Here is an 18,896-nt window from a genome sequence, read left to right as displayed (position 1 = left end):
GCTGGTCTTGTTTCTAAGATTTCTTTTCTGGGTTAACAACTAAACAGCAGCAGCAACAACAGAAGAATACACAGTTTATCATTAAATTTTCCATTGACGGATTTTCCTTTCATCTTTAAGTTCCCTTACAGTTTCCTACATTTCATATTTTCTAACGTGCATTCATTTTGTTGTCTGTATACCCTTTTTTTCACATTATAATGCACTCCCTTTCTAATTGCTGCTTTTATTTCTGCATTTTGTTGAAGCGGTTTCCAGCCAGGCTTGGCTTTTCTGACTGAGCATCCCTGCCGTGGTTGCAGCTTCTTGACACTTAATAAACCCTGCACTCCCCGCTTTTGCTCCCATGTTTATCCACATTTCTCCTACTCGAGAATTCCATTCATAGTGTTGACTTTGGAATATTGATCTTTCTGAAGTAACAATCTATTTTTGAATGAATTTGGAGAGAGTGAAACTATGAGGGAGCCAGAAGTCTAAAACCTCTCAATATTGGACATTTTCTCGCTCTCCATGCTCTTCACAGCGTGACCACGGACTGCGAGCGCGGTGCCGATGGCGGGGACATCGTAAATGTTTTGCAGAGCCCCCCGATTTTACTTCTTGCAGCAGAGGAGATTTTTCTGCTGGATAATTTGGTTCCCCTCTCGTTATCTATTACCGCTGATAACGCTGCCTCAAACTGTCAGACCGTTCCTGCTCCACCGCCAAAAAGTTTGGAAAAGGTTTAAAGGGAACTGGATAAAATACGATTACACTTACCAGCTGACAGCTTTTGATAAGACAGCCCAAACACGGCTTCCCACTTGTTTTGTTTGCCCCTGTCACGTTTTCTGCCTTGCGATGTGCTGCTTAATTTTGTGAAGCCGAAGAAGTGGTTTGTTCTGGCGGGTCTAGCTGGGAGGGAAGCCTAGGGAGCAGCTCAGGGGAGAAATCTGGACCATCTTCAGTGCCTCTTGTCCTTCTTGTGTTTAATAAACAATTCTGGGTGGTGCGGATGGTCGTTTGTATTGCTCTGAAAGTGGAAAAGGCGGTCGGGAGAGGGGCTGAGAGGGAATCCATTCGGGTGATTGGCAGCAACCGCGCCCAGGCAGAGCCGGTGCGGCAGCGGGGCGCGCGCTGCCCTGGCAGGGGACCCGAACCGCCGGGTGCCCTGCGACTTCTGCAAGGAAGCGGCGAAGCAAACGCCTTGCGTCTGCTCGGATGGGTCAAGCAGCCTCCAGCACCTGTCCCGGCCTCCTCCCCTCGCCGCCCCTCTCTATATTTACCCAGGGGGAACTTTCCAAGAATGGAAGTGGTAAGATAAAACCCCTGAGGGGCTAAAATTAGCCCCAGCGCCCTGGCCCGTCTCCCCGCGGTGCCATTTCAGCTGTGAGCTTGACAGCCTGCGTCGTTCCGGTCGCACAGAGCGGACGTCCATCCCCGACACGGCAAGATCCTCTCTCTTTCTCTCCTTTTTTTCTTTTTTTTTGTTTAAACCGAGGGAGAACTCGCCATGGGACCCCCGCTGCCTCGCCCGCCCTGGCTGTGAGCATCGCCCACCTCCCAAAGGTAAGGCAGCAGCATAATGCCGCCTAGGCAGCGTCCGGCAATCGAAGGTAACTTGGTAACCAGCTGGAAAAGCGTGAGCGTATTCTCCATGCTTTAGCTCCAGCCACAACCTCCCTTTTTTGGGGTCTGCAGATGCACGGGCAGCTTCCTTCAGCTCAAGAGGTGACACCTCTGGTTTGGGCTCTTCTGGCTGAGGACCATCTGTGAGCTCCCCACGTGAGTGCTTACGCTGGCAAAGTCACGGCCCTTCCGAGAGGCTTATTTGTGCGTTCAGGAAATGTTGCAGCTGGTTTTTTCACTTTTCCAGATTATTTCCCTTGGGAATATAACTGGGCCTCCTTTTTGAATTGAATCTGCAATGAACCCCCCGCCCCATTAGCCACGTAGGTGGGGGGTTTCCAAAGCTCCAGAGCTTGTTATCAGCATGTCTAACGAGTAGCAGTAATGTTATAATTTCACATATTTCTATATAAATTGTCTGGGTTCGCGTAACCGGTGGAAGCGCAGCAGAGCTTTGCCATCGCTCGGTGCCGTCAAACTTGCTCTACTTAACCAAGAGGCGAAGCTGCGCGCGTGGCCTTGCGCGGGGGATTCCTCCGAGCCTGCAGGTCTGCGGATGTGGGACGAGCCTCCCGTGACTGCCTCGTTACCGCCAGGCTCGTGCGCAGAAAGAGGTTAATTGCTCGGTGCAGCTCCTTGCCTCCTCCAAGGGAGGCTCAGAGGAGCCGCGTGGGGAGACCAAGCTCTGCCACTGCCGCCTCTCCCCAGGAAATCCGAGATGCTCCGGGTGACGTGGCGAGAAATTCCTCTGCCCTTCCCGGTGCCGGCTGGGACATCGCGTTCCTCTCCCCTGCTGCCGCTCGGCCACGGCGGGGCCAGATCCTGCACCAAGCGCCTGGCAAACCTCTCGGGGTTCAGCCCCAGCTCCGGTGTGATCAGCTCAGCATCCCCTCGCCTTCCTCCCACCGCCCCGCACCCCCCGCTATAAAAATCCCAGATCCTTCTCACATCCGTGCTCCTCGGGCTCGAGTAGGCAGGAGAGAGGAGCGGGTTTGCTGAATTCAAACGCCGACGTCGTTTCGGGAAGGGCGATGCTGAAAGTCCTTAATCAAACCGGCCACCTTCACGTTCACTTCATCTCCTACTTCGAAATCCACTCCCTGTGTAACGTGACGGGGCGTAAAAACCTTGCAGTGCTGCCGGCTCCTAAATGAAACCTCCTCCGAGTTTGCCGTGGGTCCCAAAATACTTGGAAGTGCAGGTGCTGCTGAGGCAGAAGCCTTGGCCGATACGAAGCGAAGTCGATTCCTGCCATTTTCCAACGTGCCCTTGACTCGGCAGCTGGATGGGGTGACTTCTGAGGGTTTTGGGAAAATGGGTGGCTTCACCCACCAGTGGGGTGCGGAGTCCCTGCAAGAGCCTGTGGCCACCCAGGACCCTTCCTGAGCCCAAGGTGTGAGTACCCCATCAGTAGTCTCGTACCCTTTACCGCCTCAGGGGCTAGCAGTACAGCATTAAATAATTTCAAAAAATAAAGTAAAAGCCCGTGAGCTGCCCCATGTGGCGTTTGAACTCCAACACCAGATTCAATTATCTCAGCGCGTTCTTGATCACAACACTTTAAGGGGAGGTGGCCCACGTACGCGCTACAGCAACGAGCTCCGTCTTTGCCTTAGCCCTTCACCAGTGTGGGTTTCCCCACCGCGGGGCAGGGCGATAGGCACGTCAGCAGCATCGTAATTCAACCTTATTTGTCTCTTTTTTTTTTTTTTTTTGAGACTCCTAGGGTAATGGTTGGACTTGATGATCTTAAAGGTCTTTTCCAACCTAAGCGATCCTACGATTAAATTGTGTATAAAAAAGAAATAATAAAAAGATGGTGTTGGTGTCAGGGGGCTGGTTCTAACCCTGTGGTGGTGTTGGGTTTGTTGTCCTGTAGATCTTTGGCTTTACCATTTACGATGAAAGCGGTACATGGGAGACGGACCAAAAAAAATGAGCCTAATGGATATCACTAAAATGTTCTCCATGCTCCAGCCCAGAGAAGATGAAGACGACAACGGAGAAAGCGAGGAGCTGAACCGAGCGGTATCCGAGGACGATTACCAAGCCCTAGATAACCTCTTGTCCCAAGAGAGGTACAAGAGGTTCATCAACCGCAGGAGCGGCTGGGGCGTACCCAGCACCCCACTGCGCCTGGCCGCCACGTGGGGCCGAGTCAGGAGCATGAAGGTCCTCTTGGCCCACGGGGCGGAGGTGGACAGCCTGGACGTGAAAGCTCAAACCCCGCTCTTCACGGCGGTCAGCAACGGCCACCGGGAATGCGTGAAGGTCCTCCTGGACGCGGGGGCCAGTCCCGCCGGCAGCATCTACAACAACTGCTCACCGCTGCTCATCGCCGCGAGGGACGGGGACGTGGACATCCTACGGCAGCTCCTGGACCACGGCGCGGAAACCAACGTTCAGGCGAGGCTGCCCGAGTGGGCTGCCAAGTCGGTGGCTTGTTCTGGCCCCCTCTACCTGGCCGCCGTGTATGGGCATCTGGAGTGCTTTAAGATGCTGTTGCTTTATGGTGCCGACCCCAACTATAACTGCACTGAGGAGAGAGTGATTGCCCAGATCAAGGAGCCCAAGACTCTGCTGGAAACCTGCCTGAGGCACGGCTGCAGGAGCGAGTTCATTGAGCTGCTCATTGACTTTGGAGCCAACGTGTACTTGCCCAACGTCACGGTAGACGAGATGGCATCCCACAGCCAGGGCCTGGAGCTGCTGCTGCAGGCGAGAGGTAAGCTGTGTGCGTGGCCCCAGGGCTGGAAACCAGCACTAATTTTGTTCATTTGGGTGCAAGTTGCTTCAGATTCCCCTTTCCTTTACCTCTGCTTCCCAATAGCCTCACCCAGGCTTTCCCGCAAGCTTTGACTCCCTTTGCAGCATCACTTGGGTGCATGGGTATCTCTAGTCCTAAACTCTTGAGTATCATCACTATTTTACTCTGAACTCTTATTCCTCCCTTTCCCGCAATGATTGCTGTGTTCAGGCCAAAAACCCAAGTCTCCAGCACTGAACACGGCAAGAGAAGGACATCACAAGGTTATGGAGAATAGGTCCACCCCGGTGATTAAATCTGATGGCTTGAATACACATGCTACTGCAGGAAACTCCTAAAACATTGCTGGGATTTGGGGGAGAGTGTCACGGGAGGCCTTGTTCCTAATAAATATCCACCAAATATCCCCAATTCCCACTGGCTGCGGCTGGAGGCAGGCTACCTTCTTTTGGGTCCGGGGTGTGACTCGGTGCAGCCACCACGAACATTTACGTGGTTATCTTCCCTCTTGGCTCACCGCAGCCTCTGCTTTCCATGAATATTTCTAGACCTTGCTGAAGAAGCTGCTCTCAATGAGGGTCCTCAACTGCTGGTCTGGAGCACGCAGGGATTTCCGCAGCCTGGTTTTCCCACTTCATATAAATCGGTTGGGTTTCAAGGCTGCTTTTCGCCATTCCTCTCCTTTCTGCTGCTCAACTTCGGCTCTCCTGTACTGCCTGTGCCCAGGAGAACTGCACTTATTTCCGTATGACGCTGGAAGATTTCATCTCTGTATGCCCAGCTCCCGGGAAGCTCATGCTGCAAAGCCCGCGGCTGAATACGCGGCGTAACCAGCCCCAGCAAAGACGTTTCGTTTTGGTCTCTCGATGTCCCTTTGCTTAGGATAACGCCCGCGTTGGAGGGCAGCGGGGTTGTGTGTCTTGAAGGTGACCATCTCATTTTTTTCCTCCCTCTCCTCACGCAGCTCATCCCAAGTCCTTGATGTCTCAGTCCAGGCTGGCGATGAGACGTCTCCTGAAGCGCGCCGGCCGCCCGCACGCCCTCGCCGAGCTGGAGATCCCCACGGTCCTGGCGAGCTACCTCCGACACCAGCCCTGAGCGCAGCCCACCGCCAGAGACGCCTGCCCCGACGCGTGCCGAGCGCCCCAATTAAAAGCCGCTCTGACATCGGCGCCGTGTGAAACCGCCGTGAATTTGTGGTCGCAAAGTAATTTTTGCTTACGAAGCGTCTCCAAAATGCGGTGCCCGTGCGAAAAGATGGTAAGGGAAGGGGGGGAGAAAACAGAGGAGACCTCAGCTCCGGCTCCGCATCAGGGTGATGGTAGAGCAGGACCAGGTTTAGCTGGGTTTGGCTTTAAACCCCCTTTACTGACGGATTTTACACCTTTAATCGATACTGGTTGGAGAAGGGGCTGGGAAAAGGCGTGGAGGGCGGAGGGCGAGGAGCAAAGGCTGCTTTTACCTGCTCCCCCCGGGAAGAGCGGGAAGGAGGGAGGCACGACCAGGCTCGTGCCTGCGGGTCTCCCCCGCAGCGCGGCCTCAGCTGCCTCTAAACCCCCTTTCCCAGGGAGGTTCCGAAGCGCCTCCTCCCTTCGGCCGCCCGGCGAGGGCAGAAGGGAGCCTGGGCCCGGCCGTGCCTGCCCAGCCCGTCGTCACCGTGCCTGGGGCGCTCCCCACCCCGAGGACACGTCGGTGCCAAGGGCTCCCAGGGCTGGGATACGCGTCCAGAGGCCGGGGTCCCCCGGCTCCCCGCCCCAGCTCTGTCTTTAAACATCACCTTGCTCGCCTTGGAAGTGGTTCATGTTATGGCCGAGGAATCTTTTGCGATTGAGCAGTTTGGGTTTTTTTTTTAATTAAAAATGTTGCTACTATTCTCATTAAACTATCGTGACCTGTTTGGTGACATATCCGTTAACCGGAGGAGCCCGGCAGCCCAGCCAGCATGGTTTGAATCATAGAATCACAGAATCATTACAGTTGGAAAAGTCCTCTAAGATCATCGAGTCCAACCCTCAACCCAACACCACCATGCCCACTTCTTCAACCAGAGCAGGTTGCTCAAGCCCCGTCCAACTTGACCTGGAATGTCTCCAGAGATGGGGCATCTACCACCTCTCTGGGCAAGCTGGTCCAGTGTCTCACCACCCTCACTGGTGGTGAATTTCTTGAACCAACCTCATTGGGTTCCTTCAACTTCTGGCTCGTGGGGGCTCCACGTGCACCGTGTTTTACCTACAAGCGGCTGCGGGAGGCTCCGCCTGGTGCGAGCGCCCAGGAGCGATGCTCGGCTCCGCGGCCGCATGTTTCGTTAAGCCCCCGAAAATGGCCGGCTCAGCTCGCTCATTGGAGTGTGGACCTGACCCGAGACGTGGCCGGGGAGCCGCCGGCCAGCCCAGCTCCTGCCCTGGCACGCATGTTTCTAATCCGCGTGGCAGATCATTAAAAACCCAACACGCTGTGGTATAGTGGCCTCTGTTTGTCCTCAGGTGCCACCAACCAGCGCGGCAAAGGCAGGAGGTGCAGGACCCCACGTTAACGCCTGGCCCTGAAGCCCAGGCTTGATGCCCCTCTTGAAGTTCAACAAGGAGAAGTGCTGGGTTCAGTTCTGGGCTCCTCTGTAGAAGAGCGAGATGGACATACTAGAGACAGTCCATGAAGATGAGGAAGGGGCTGGAGCACCTTTTCCAGGAGGAAAGGCTGAGGGAGCTGGGGTGGCGCAGCCTGGAGAAGGCTCGGGGAGATCTCATCAGCGTACGTAAAAACCTCAAGGGGAAGAGGGTGGAACCAAGCTCTTCCCAGTGGTGCCCAGTGCCAGGACCAGAGGCAACAGGCACAGGGTCACCCCAGGAGTTTCCCTCTGAACACCAGGAAACACATTTTTACTATGAGGGTGACCAAGCACAGCTTGGCCAGGGAGGTGGTGGAGTCTCCATCCTTGGAACTACTCAAAAGCTGCCTGGATGTGGTCCTGGGCAACTGGCTCTAGGTGGCCCTGCTCGGGCAGGGGTTGGACCAGGTGACCTCCAGAGGTCCCTTCCCACCTCGGTCTGTGGTTGTGTGACCCGGCGGGGCAGCACTCGTGCTGGCATCCGGGCTTCTCTCCCCATCCAGCCACCACCAAGGTCCTAGGGTGCCCAGCCAACAGGGGTGAATTTCCACAGGCTGCGGGAGCCGAGGGGTCTCCTCCGCTCGGGGAGTCCCTGCTGTCACACCCGCCTGGGGACCGTGGGGACCCGTGGGGCTTTCGGGATCGGGGCTCCCCGAAATGGGGAGGAGTCTTTGCTGCCGGGTGGCTCTGCTGGGGGTGTGCAATGGGTGGGTGGGAGGTAGGTGGGTGCAATGGGTGAGTGGGAGCTGGGGGTGCAATGGTGGGTGGGAGGTGGGTGGGTGGGAGGTGGGGGTGCAATGGTGGGTGGGAGGTGGGTGGGTGGGAGCTGGGGGTGCAATGGTGGGTGGGAGGTGGGTGGGTGGGAGGTGGGGGTGCAATGGTGGGTGGGAGGTGGGTGGGTGGGAGGTGGGGGTGCAATGGTGGGTGGGAGGTGGGTGGGTGGGAGCTGGGGGTGCAATGGTGGGTGGGAGGTAGGTGGGTGGGAGCTGGGCGTGGCTGGCGCGCAGTGACAGCGATGCCCACGTGGCTGTGGCAGCGTCACGGTGCCACACTCACTATCACGGCGCACACGTGCGCTCGCGCTGTCACGCGGGGGCGCACACGTCACGGCAGCGCCCCCCCCCGGCGTCACACACCGTCACAGACACTCGCGCCGTGACGGCGGCACGCCCCTCCCGTGTGTGTGTGTGTCAGCACGCCACGCGCACTGCCACGAGTCCCCCGCGCTCCTCAGCGTCCCGCGGCCGCCCGCCACCGGGGTCCCCGCCGCGCGCCTGCCCCGCGTCACACAGCCCCTCGCCTGACGTCACAGCGGCCGCGCTCCCGCCGCGGAGGCCACGCCCCCTCCCGTCACTGAGACCCCGCCGCGGCCACGCCCCCTCCGTCACCGAGACCCCGCCCTTCCTCGCCGCGCCGGGCGGACCCGCTGACCCGGCGGCCACTTGCCGGCGGCCTGGGCTGGCCCGGGCCGCGCACACCGGCCCCCCGGCCCCCTCCCCGGCCCGGCGCCCACCGGTGAGTGCTGGGGAGCGGGGGCCGGGGAAGGGCGGCCGGCGAGCGGCGTCCCTGCGGCCGGCGAGCGGGCCCCGGCCCCGGCGGGCCGGCTCTGCTGCCGAGGCGGGGCGGCGGGCGGGGGGCCTTCCCCTCCCTCCCTCGGGGCGGGGGGGCCGCGCCTTGAGCCCCCAAAAGTTTGGGGGGCCCGGGCGAGTTAAAGGCGAGTGCCGCGGGGGGGGGCTGGGGTCCCCGCTGCCGCCCCTGGCGCGGGGGCTCCCGGGGCCCGGGCGATGGAGTCCCCTGCCCGGGCCACCGGCTGCGCGCGCTGGACCCCGCTCGTACCCAGCTCTAGGGCCGAAAACTCAGCCGCCCTCCTCCCCCCGTACCCCCCGACCCCCCCGGGCCTCCCCGGGGGGCTGGGCGTAGGTGAAACCCTGCCTTTTATTATGGTGTTATTGTTTGGTTTTTTTAAAAAAAACCCTCTTTTCCTATTTTATTGATGGTTCGCCCCCGGTGGCTTTAATTTCCGAGCGTCTCTGGCCAGCTGCGTGGTGGCAGCGGTGCCTATTGATGGTGCTGACGTGGAGCCAGAGCGAAACAATTTCCAAATTGATTGTTTGAAATCTTGTTTCTGTTTCATTTCACACCCCCCCCCTACTTTTGAAGCAGCCTGCGCGCAGGGACGCCGGCGGGTGACTGCCTCTCCAGCGGAGCCCGGCGGTGCTGCGGAGGGGATTTGGAGGCATCGAGGACTCCAGAAGGGCGCTCGGGCAGACCCAGAAAAGCCCAGTTTGTTGGTGGGAAGGAGGGTTTGCCTGCCAGCTACGCCCCGGCTGCTGATGTGAGCGGGGCGGGTGAACGCCAGGGGTTATCATTAATTATAGAGGCAAAGCGATGCTGCGATATTCCCCAGACTTGAGGAAAAAAAAAAATGCATCTTAAATTGCAGGTTCGCTCTCGGGTTGCAGGAGCTAGAGGCTGTTGTTTGGGTGTATTTTTAATTTGGGGTCTCTGGCTAAACACTACAGAAAGCTTCACCGGCCTCGCAGCAGTAAGAGCTAAGCCTCAGGCGTTACAGCTCGGCAGCGCGTTACGATTTTTATGGCTTATACTTTCTCCAACCTCACCTCGGCAAAAGAAACATTATTTTAGTTCTCCTGTTACCCACATCAATCCAGGATCAAACTTAAAACCTACCTCTCTGCTTCTGAGATAATCTGATCAGGGTGGTTCGTAGTGGATGGTTTTAATGGAATTCTCGCTGGACAAATGATTTTTAAAACAACTGAAATCACCTTAGGAAAAAAAAAGTATAGTAAACGGCTTTCTTCCTGGACACGTGCTTAGTGTAAGGGCTGCGTCCTGGTTTGGCTCTCCATCAAAATGCTCCCCGGAGCTTGGCGTTAGGTCTGGGGGAGCTGGAAGCGGGGTTTGGCAGGCGTCGGTCCCTCTCCCTGCCGGAGCAGCCTGTGTTTCCCTGCCCAAAGGTGGCTGGTAACCGACCCCCATCGCCCCGGTGGCAAAAAGACGGGAATCCGAAGGGGCTGGAGCGAGGTGGCTCAGGGGTCAGAGCTGCCTGTTCCCGGGCAGGGGGATGCTGCCGAGCAGAGACGCGTGGTTTTCCTGCACTTGCAAACTGGTAAATTTAAGCATCGTGACGTTTTTGTGCCCGGCTTTAAGGAGTGGAGGGAGCCGAGCGGCTGTCGGAGGCTTTTGCAGCTCCAGTTCCAGCTGGTGACGAAGCTCTTCGCCTCGTGACACCTATGCCTTTGCACCGCCCGCTGCCATCCCCTCACCCCTCTCCCCTTTCTCTTTGCTTTAGGTCAGCTGTGATGCTTCCACCTCTGTCCCCAGAAGAGGACTCCGCTACCAAAGTCATCGTTTCCAGCTAGATGCACCCGAACCGACCGGCTGCCATGGAAACGGGCTGCACGGAGGAGCCTGCCCGCATCAGGTCGCAGTCGGTGGTCTGCGGGCAGCGGGAGGGAAGCGACCAGCGGCGGGAGGAGAACGGGGACCGGCTGCCCGAGTGGGGCGATGCCTCCGTCGCGGCTGCGGAGCCGCAGCAGCCTCAGCCGCCCCCCGGCAAGCTGAAGAAAACGGCTTTCAAACTCTTCGGAGGGAAGAGGAGCATCTGTACGCTGCCCAGTTTCTTTGGAGGCAGAAGCAAAGGCCAGGGGAAAGCAGCCTCTAAAAAGGGCCTCAGTAAATGTAAGACCCACGACGGGCTCAGCGGCGCTGCGTACGACAAGGGCGGCGGGGCGCAGCTGGAAAGCCCTTCGGAGGGGAGCAGGGACTCGCGCCCGTGCCCTTTGCCGAGCTCCCAAAGCGCTCACGTGGCCGTAGACGCCGGCGCCAAGTTTGATTTCGGCCAGCGGGACAGCTCTCCGCCCGGGAGTATCGAGGGCTGTGAGAAAAAGCCCAACGGAGATAAGTCCTCCTTGCCCAGACCCAAAAAAGGCCTGAAAGGGTTTTTTAACAGCATCCGGCGTCACCGGAAGAGCAAGGTTGCCGAGTGTGAGAAAGCAGAGCTCCCCGAGTGGACCGGGGAGTCGGAGGAGGCCGGCAAGGCTCCTGGGGTGGGAGCGGAGAGCCGAGGGGCCGCGGAGGGGAGGGGACTGGGACCCGTCCCTCTGGCCGCAGCCGGCCTGGAGGACGACCGCCCGGCAGGCGCAGCTGCCAGCTGTGGCGAGGCTGCCGAGCCCGGCTGTCTCGCGGCTGATGAGGGCAGCTCTGAGGGCGATGCGGTGGCGATGCCAGGGAAAGGGGACGTTCTGGACACGAAATCAGAGGCCGACGCTGTTGTCTGCGCAGAGTTTGACCACGGCAATCTGCTGCTGGCCTTTCATCCGGACTTCATGGACAACGACTCTCCCTGCCTACACTCCGGGGACCTGCTAAGCCTCATCTTAGGAGACGTCACGTCCCTGAAGAGCTTCGATTCCCTGACGGGGTGCGGAGACGACATTGCTGAGCCCGACATCGCCGAGAGCACCATCTCTGTGGAGCGCAGCAGAGACGCTGCTAAACGGAGCTCCTGCCTGGTCACCTACCAGGGCGGTGGGGAGGAGATGGCCATACCTGAGGAGGCGGAGGAGTACCTCCACCAGTTATGGAACAGCAGCGTGGCAGGGGACAGGAGCTACGGAGCCCAGGTGTCGAGTAGCAGTTTGGAGACACATGCCTCGCACGAGGCGGAAGCCCACCCCTACATGGGGGACGCGATGGACGGCGTTGACCTGCTGACGCCACAGAGTGACCAGCAAGAGTCCGCCCCTAATAGCGACGAGGGTTATTATGACTCCACCACGCCGGGGCCGGAGGACGAAGCCGGAGATGGGCTCGGTGAGATGAAGAAGGACCGTCTTCCCAGAGACAGTTACAGCGGCGATGCACTTTATGAGTTTTACGAGCCTGATGACGCGCTGATGAGTCCCCCGCACGGGGAGGAATCCCTGTTCGAGAGCAAAGTCTCACGCCCGGGGATCTTCAGCTACTTCTTGGACATCTGCCCCCCTGCTGAGAAGAGCCTGAACCAGATGATGGATCAGAAAAGAGGGGTGATGGAAACGGAAGAAGAGCGGCTAGCGGCCATTCAGAAAGAGCTGCTGTACTGGGAGCTGCAGAGGGAACCGGTCCTGAAACGACTCGATGTTCCCAGCAAGGAGAAGTGTCCCCGGGAGAAGCAGTGCGTTGAATGTAAAACGAGAGCAGCCAGCTCGATTGGCAAGAATCAGAGCGGCCTTGGTAGCGAGCAGGTGGCCTCGCACGCCCCAAACAGGGGTGTGAATAGTGGGGTTTCGGTGGCTAGAGCTGAAAATCCAGAGTGGAGGGATTTTCCAGGGACTCTGTGTCCGGAAAACTGTTACAACAGCCAAAAAGCCCAAGGAAGTTGCCTTATTCAGCTCACAAAGAACAACCCGGGGTTTGATTCGGACCCGGATTGTGGGTTGTTTGGGGGCTCCATCCACGGCGGCGTAGCCCCAGCCAAAGCAGGGATGTTCCCCGGCTACAGACTCCCCGAGCACGAGCGTGGCGGCGGAGCGGAGACCACCACCGGCAAGCCCCCGGTGGGCAGCGAACGCGAGCCCGAGCATGCTGTGAGCTTCTCGCAAGCGCTGGTGGAGTTCGCCAGCAGCGGGACCCTCTTCTCCAGCCTCTCCGAAAGCCTGGGGAGCTCCAACTCTGGCTCTTCCTTCACCCAGAACCTCCCTGCCCTCCCCACCATGGTCACCTTCGACGTCGTCGACGTGGAGCAGGAAGGGGAAGGGGAGTGCGAGCAGCATCCCGAGATGAACGCCGGCGAGGACATTGCCGAGGCCTTCGACGACGGCTACGGACAGAAAGAGTCGTTGGCTGAATGTGACGAGAGAATGTCCCCGGGGTACCCCCCGGGCTCCTTCCAGAGCTGCAACTGGGGTGTTGCCAGCCTGCCCCGCCACCTGCGCCTCCACGGGCTGAGCCCCTCCATGCCAGCACCGCTCTCCGTCAACCGGAGGAGCCGGTCGCTTGACACGGAGAGCCTGGAGTTTGAGCTTGCCGACTCGCAGGTTGCCAAGAGCGGCCCTCAGCCGTGCCGGCTCTGGTCGAAGCGGGAGGGTGGCAACAAGGACTCGGGCGGGGCGAGGAGGAGCAGGAGCAAGGAGGAGGGCGAGCTGGTGGCTCCTGACGGCGGGTTGAGCTGGCCGGGCTCGCGGCACCTCCAGCACGACACCGACGCGGCTGCCGGGGGGATGAAGCACTGGGCTTTCCCTCCGGCCGCCGCGATGGAGAGTGCCTGGGAGCCGCCGGAGCAGCCGGGCGCCGTGTCCCCTTTCCTGTCTCTTTCCCGGAGCGTCGCCGGAGAGGCTCCGGACAGGCGGCCCCAAGAGCCGGAGCTGAACAGGCACCCGCTCCGGCCCTCCAATTTACCTCTGCAGCCCGAGGCCAGGCGGTCCCGGGAGGCGGCCGGTTCCTACAGGTACCACGCAGAAGTCGCCGCCAAAAAGCTGGCCCGCTTGTTACCCTCGGGAGACGCGGAGCCCGAGCTGCCCCCAAGCTTGAGTTTCGCTTGCTCCCCGGAGAAACGCGCCAAGTGCAAACCCGTCGGCATCGCCCAGGGCGTGCCTCAGCACCCCGCCGGCAGCACCGACGCCATAAAAAGCCCGGAGTGCTGCGGAGAGCCCCTGAAAGGCAGAGCCGTCCCCGGCCACGCGCTGCCCGCCGGCTGCCGGAGCACCGCAGCGAGCCTCACCGAAGCCGAATAGGGGGGGTGTGAAAAGGGTCGCGAAGAGCGGGGAGGGAGAAAATGAACATTAACGAGTAATTTGCGAGTGACTTTAATTTAGACCTGGGCTGATAAGGATGAGCTCCTCTCCCGCAGCCGTGGTACGTGGTCTCGCCGCTGCGGCTGCTCTGGCGGGGTTCGGAGCCGCCTCCGGGATTCGTACGTTAACGCTGAGGCACTTTCCTGTTCTCCAGCGCGAGCCGCCTCGCTCTCCAACGCCAAGCGCGGCAGCAGCCCCCGGCGCGCGCTCGCCTTGCTGCTAGAATAAAAGCTGGGCACGGACCCATCGCTAGCGTGGAGGGTTGGGTTTCTTCTGCAGGGTTGGAGCTGGGGGAGCGAGCCTTGGGGAAACTTCTGAGAGAAATTGGGTATTTTTCTGCCTCTTCTCGGTGAAATGTTTTGGTTCAGACTGACTTTGAATGTTTTCCGTCTCGGTCTGGGTTTGGGGAGGCTGGGAGGAAGGACGGCGGTTATTCCCAGAGCGAGGACGGGAGGCGAGTCAGCTGAAAGGGGAACTTTGCAGTAACATTTTTATTTATTGGTTTTTTTCCCCTTGCCCCAAAGGGAAGCAGGAGCTTTTGTGTGCATGCCGATAACGTTTTCCAGGTCTAGTTTTAATTTGCTCAAAGATGCCGCTCTCGGAGAGATGTGCTGTCGATGGTGTCCCTTTTAAGAACCAAGTGTCGGTCCCTTCTTTGTCGTGGTCTGTCTTCACGGTGCGTAATTCCCGGTGGAAACCCTTCCCGTGCTTCGTCCCACGCTCCTCGCCTCTCCCGGGCCACGGGCGCACGGACGAGGCCTTTGAAATAAGCTAAATTTGCATCATGCCTGTAGCTGCGAAGTTGCAGATGCTGTTACTTTCTTCAAAAGGAAGTTTTGTGGGTTGTGTTTTGTTTTTTTTTAATTATTTTACGGTTGATTTCTTTGCATAAACTCATATGAGGAAAGTATTCTGTTAATTGGAATACAGAATGTAACGCAGCCTAAATTAGGCTTCACGACTTCATCCTCCTAACTGGAGGGAACAAAAAAGCTGGAGGTTGCTGCAGGTTTTGGATTTCTTTTTCCTCTTTGAAGGAGCGTGGAGGAGTGACGCGAGCTAAGGAGACAGACCTTGTCCGAGGAGGTCGTCCAAGCTCCTGGAAACATCTGTTTCAGGCTGTTGGTCCTCGAGGCGTCTCCCATGTCCCCGTGATCTCCAACACCTTGTCTCTAAACCAAACCTCCCTGTCCGTGACTTACAAAGCTTCTTCCTCCTTCTGTCCAAGCTCTGTATTCTGATCTTCATTCGGTTACCGGTGATGATTTTTGTTTTCTCCCCCGAGTTGCCCCTTTTCTGCTTTTCTTTGCAGCAGAGTTTGTAGCATTAAAAAAAATAACCACGAACTGGAAATACCAGAGGTTTCTCCCATCTCCGGAGCGGGGCGCGGGGCGGCTCTGCCCAGCCCTAACCCCGCTTTCCTGCCGACTCCTGCCCGCGGCGAGGAAAGCCCCTGCTGCTCTCCCCACCGTTCGGCTGTGGCTCCGGGTGGAAACGTCAGCAGCTCCCTGCGTCGCTGTGTTTGCAGGCACAAGGAGCTGGTTTGGGTTTGGTTTTTTTTTTTGACCCCCCAAGCAAAATGAGGTCCCGATATTTCTTTTGGAGAAGAGACTCCTTACTGCCCCGTCCTTGTATATCTGCGAGGGAGCAGGGACAGGCAAAGCCAGGCTTTGCTTGCCCACGGTTCGACTTGTTGATGTGGTTTTTTCCTTTCCTGAAGAGACTGCTGAGGCCAGAGTAGACCTGTCTGTGATCCACGGGCTTACACCTTAATTTTTCAGTATTTTCCTACCAGCACTGCCGCAGGGAGTTCCCGCAGGAGCCCACCGCGCCACGGTTTCTCCTCCCATCCCTCCACGCAACCGGAGAGGATTTCGTGGGACAAACCCGGCTCTTGATGCCGCTCCCGCTCCGCATCCGCATCCCCCGCCTGGAGAGGAGGACGCGGTCGGCCGGCGAAAGGTCCCCTCGCCTCCGAGGTCGTGAGTGCAGCCTCTCCTCATTAGCACGGCGCGTGAGCGTCTGCTAACGAATATCGCCTAATTGGAACAGGCTCCCCTCTTGCTCGGACAGGGTCAGGTCTCGGCACTGCACATCTCACCGCCACTCAAATTAAAACCCACGAGCAAATACTGCTGGCGACCCCGGAGGCGTTGTCACGCAGGCAGGCGTTCACAGTCATCGCTTGGCCTGAGCAGCAGCCGCTTACTGGGTTTTTTTAATGACTTTTATTTTTAGCGTGTCACCAAAGGCTTCTCGCGGGTTAAGGGGCTTTTACGTAGCGTTTTGTTTAGACATGGTGCAGCCTTTGCCAAAGTCTTGGTGAGGTATGAAAGTGTCTCGGTGCTAAAATGAATGTTCAGTTGCAAATGCACGTCTCTAGGAATAATCCTGTCGGTTGTAGGTACGTGATGGAAAGGCTTAGTGAAAACAGCTTCTAGACTCGAATGAGCGAAGGCGATACAGCCAAGGCTCGATAATCTGACTTTACACCAAAGGTTTCTCCTCTTAATTTGATGTGAACTAAATGAAGCAAATATCTATTGATTTTAAAATGAGTTTTCTAAAAGCATTCTTGGAGCTAATTTGCTGGATTATTGGTGTATTCTGCCCCATTAACCCAAAGAAATAAGAATTTTCAATGCGCTAACCCAGCCTGTAAATTATCACTGCCGTAAGAGGTTGGATTTCACTGCCTAATGTACTGCTCTTCCGAAAATACCCCTCTGCCCCGGGATGACCAGGAACAGGTCTTCTGGTCTTGATCTGGGTCAGGGCATTAGTCAAACGCCTTACCTGAGGAACTCAAATTTGAGAGTGGTAATTGAGGCACTTTTATGAAAAAGGACTTCCGAACCAGAAATAAGTCATAGAGGTCAGGAATAGCAGATTGTCTTGCCAAGATGTTAAGGAAAAACTCCCCTCGAGGAACTCGCCCGAGTACGTCCCTTCCAGGGAAGGTTTTGCCTCCGAGTGATGAATTATGGCTGTTAACTTGCGCTTAAACCACTGACGTTCGGGTCAGCCTACCAAGTAATTCTGTATTGCGTTTGGGGGATTTTGGGTTTTTTTTGTTTGTTTTTATACACATAAGAAAATGGTCGATTTTATCTATTTTTGTATAGTTTTGCATTTTATATTCATGGGGAAATTTTATGGACTGTTCTTTTACTCGTGTGCGTTGTCTTTTAAAGTGGTGTGGTTTACCGTTCCGATGGAGAAAAGGCAATTACTGCTGCTGCCGCCACTGCCCGTGCAATGCAAGGAAACCTCGCTCGCGTCTCCTCCTGTAACCTCTGTTCCGCGTCGTGCCCAGGGCCAGCCCTGAAACCCAGCAGCGGCCGGTCCCGACACACACGCTCTCTCTTTGCACACACCGCTGAGACGTCTTTGGTTTAGTACTGCTGTGTCACACTCGTCAACTGTTACTTCTTTGTTTTTAAGCTTTGTTTTTAATCTGAATTTGTGGACTTTGGTGATTTCTCCCTGAAAGTATCGTTGACCGTCTTTAACCTAGAAAACCGCAGATTTCAGTTGGGGCTTTCCCTTCTGTGTGCATAAATTATTATATCCGAAATTGGGGCTTTTCTTAAATCCCCGGGCAGGAGATGCTGTCGGTTGGTGCGTGGCGATGCTCTTGAAACCGGTGACAGATTTCCTCTCCCCTTGGTGCTCCCCGGCCGGGCTGGGAGCTCGGCTTTCGCCCTCGCGCAGGCAGCGTCGCCTGCCCCGGGTCTGAGGATTGCTCTTCAAATACTCCTGGGGTCCGCAGGGATTACCGGGTTTTCCACCTTCTCCTCCTCTCCTGCCGCCTGCATTGCCAGCGCCGGTAAAGCATCTTCCTGGAATAATACTGCCTTGAATTTTGGGACCAGAAAGGCAAGGAGAGCTTCTGGTAAGCTAAGACCCAACGCTAGTTCATGTGGCTCTTCTTGCTTTTGTTTTTTTAGTTAGTTGAATGAATGTGCTGCTTTGTTTGCTTGACTCTGTAGGAGTTGTGCCCCTGCAGAGTTTGCAACCCTGCGCGGGGTGTAAGGGCTGAAATAGCTTCTCTGCAGAAGGCCACGGTGATTAATTGAGCAGACAAGAACAATGTCAAACAGTGACGTGCAAAAAGAAAATTAAGTGCTGAAAAGCTAAAAGATTACAGCCAAAAGCAAATCTTTCCCCTTCTTTCCCCCCCCCCCCCGCCAACGCCAGCAGAGATGGCAATTGCCGCTGAGACATTTGGCTCTGCATAGATTTTTGTGTCTTTTAATTAAATAGCTCTTCACCTAATGGTGCTTCTTAAAATTTTTCTTAAACGGGTTTGCCGCCGTTGCCGGCACGGGGACTGGATGGGCAGGTCGCTCGCTGGGGCGCTCGGACCTGCGCCGCGTTTCACGTTCCCTCTGCCCCGGGATTTTGCGGCTCCCTCCTCTCCGGCTGGGGCTACCTGCGCTTCTCGCCGGTATTGAGTCGTCCTAGAAGCTGCCCTTGGGTGAAGTGATAAATTAAAATCTCGAAAAGCCTCCCAATTCTAAAGAAAAAGAAGTAAATTGGCCCTTGTCCCAGGCCGCCCCGTGCCTCCCCGCTGCCGTCCCGCGCGGGCAGGCTGCAGAGCTGCTCCGGGGGCGGAGGCGGCTCCTCCCGGGTGACCGACTTCTCTGAATTTTTGGGTTTTTTCGTTTTCTTTCTGGTCTCATTGCTACTAGTCCTTGAAACTTTTTAAGGTATTGATTGTGTTTTAAAATGAATGTTCCTTTCACGGAATTCTAATGAATAAACTTCAGATTTTTAGAGAACATTGGATTTCACTTGTGGCTTGTTTTTTTCCTGCTTATTTGATGCTTGATTTAATCTTTTTCTTTTCCCTCCCTTCCTATTTCTTGATTATTTGCAAGTGAAATGGGAGAAGGCAGCAGAAGAGATGCTTTGGAGAGCACAGCGCGCTGCTGGTCCGTAACACACGCTGCTCGTGCCATTAAACGAACCCTGCAAATTATCCATCGTTAAGGCACCAGCCCCCAGCGCCAAATTTTTCTTCTTGCTTTCTCCTCTCTGCTGTCGCTGGGCGCGAGCGGTGGCCCGGGCTGACGTGGGTGACGGGGAGCAGAGGGCGCGTGGCTCT

At 56.9% G+C, this 18,896-nt stretch overlaps 2 protein-coding genes across 2 annotated transcripts; both read left to right on the top strand.

The window, feature by feature from the left end:
* The first annotated feature begins 3,337 nt into the window (after nucleotides 1-3,337).
* Nucleotides 3,338-5,669, top strand: ASB12 (ankyrin repeat and SOCS box containing 12). The gene is made up of 2 exons (XM_075162532.1): nucleotides 3,338-4,336; nucleotides 5,343-5,669. The coding sequence occupies exons 1-2, from the start codon at nucleotides 3,526-3,528 to the stop codon at nucleotides 5,474-5,476; spliced, it is 945 nt and encodes a 314-aa protein (XP_075018633.1). The 5' UTR covers nucleotides 3,338-3,525; the 3' UTR covers nucleotides 5,477-5,669.
* A 4,545-nt stretch (nucleotides 5,670-10,214) lies between these two features.
* On the top strand, nucleotides 10,215-18,577 carry AMER1 (APC membrane recruitment protein 1). Its single transcript, XM_075162531.1, has one exon. It carries the CDS (start codon nucleotides 10,373-10,375, stop codon nucleotides 13,724-13,726), a length of 3,354 nt encoding a protein of 1,117 aa, XP_075018632.1. The 5' UTR covers nucleotides 10,215-10,372; the 3' UTR covers nucleotides 13,727-18,577.
* Nucleotides 18,578-18,896: the final 319 nt, after the last annotated feature.

This window comes from Calonectris borealis, chromosome 13 (genome assembly GCF_964195595.1).
Source record: "Calonectris borealis chromosome 13, bCalBor7.hap1.2, whole genome shotgun sequence".
Lineage (NCBI taxonomy): Eukaryota > Metazoa > Chordata > Aves > Procellariiformes > Procellariidae > Calonectris > Calonectris borealis.
This window is presented reverse-complemented; position numbering and strand designations above follow the sequence as displayed.

Excerpts from the sequence above, each read along its gene's own strand:
- ASB12 (XM_075162532.1), top strand. The coding sequence starts at position 3,526 with ATGGGAGACGGACCAAAAAAAATGAGCCTAATGGATATCACTAAAATG. Across the intron at positions 4,337-5,342 it reads GCTGCTGCTGCAGGCGAGAG|CTCATCCCAAGTCCTTGATG; the intron begins GTAAGCTGTGTG and ends CTCCTCACGCAG.
- AMER1 (XM_075162531.1), top strand. The coding sequence starts at position 10,373 with ATGCACCCGAACCGACCGGCTGCCATGGAAACGGGCTGCACGGAGGAG.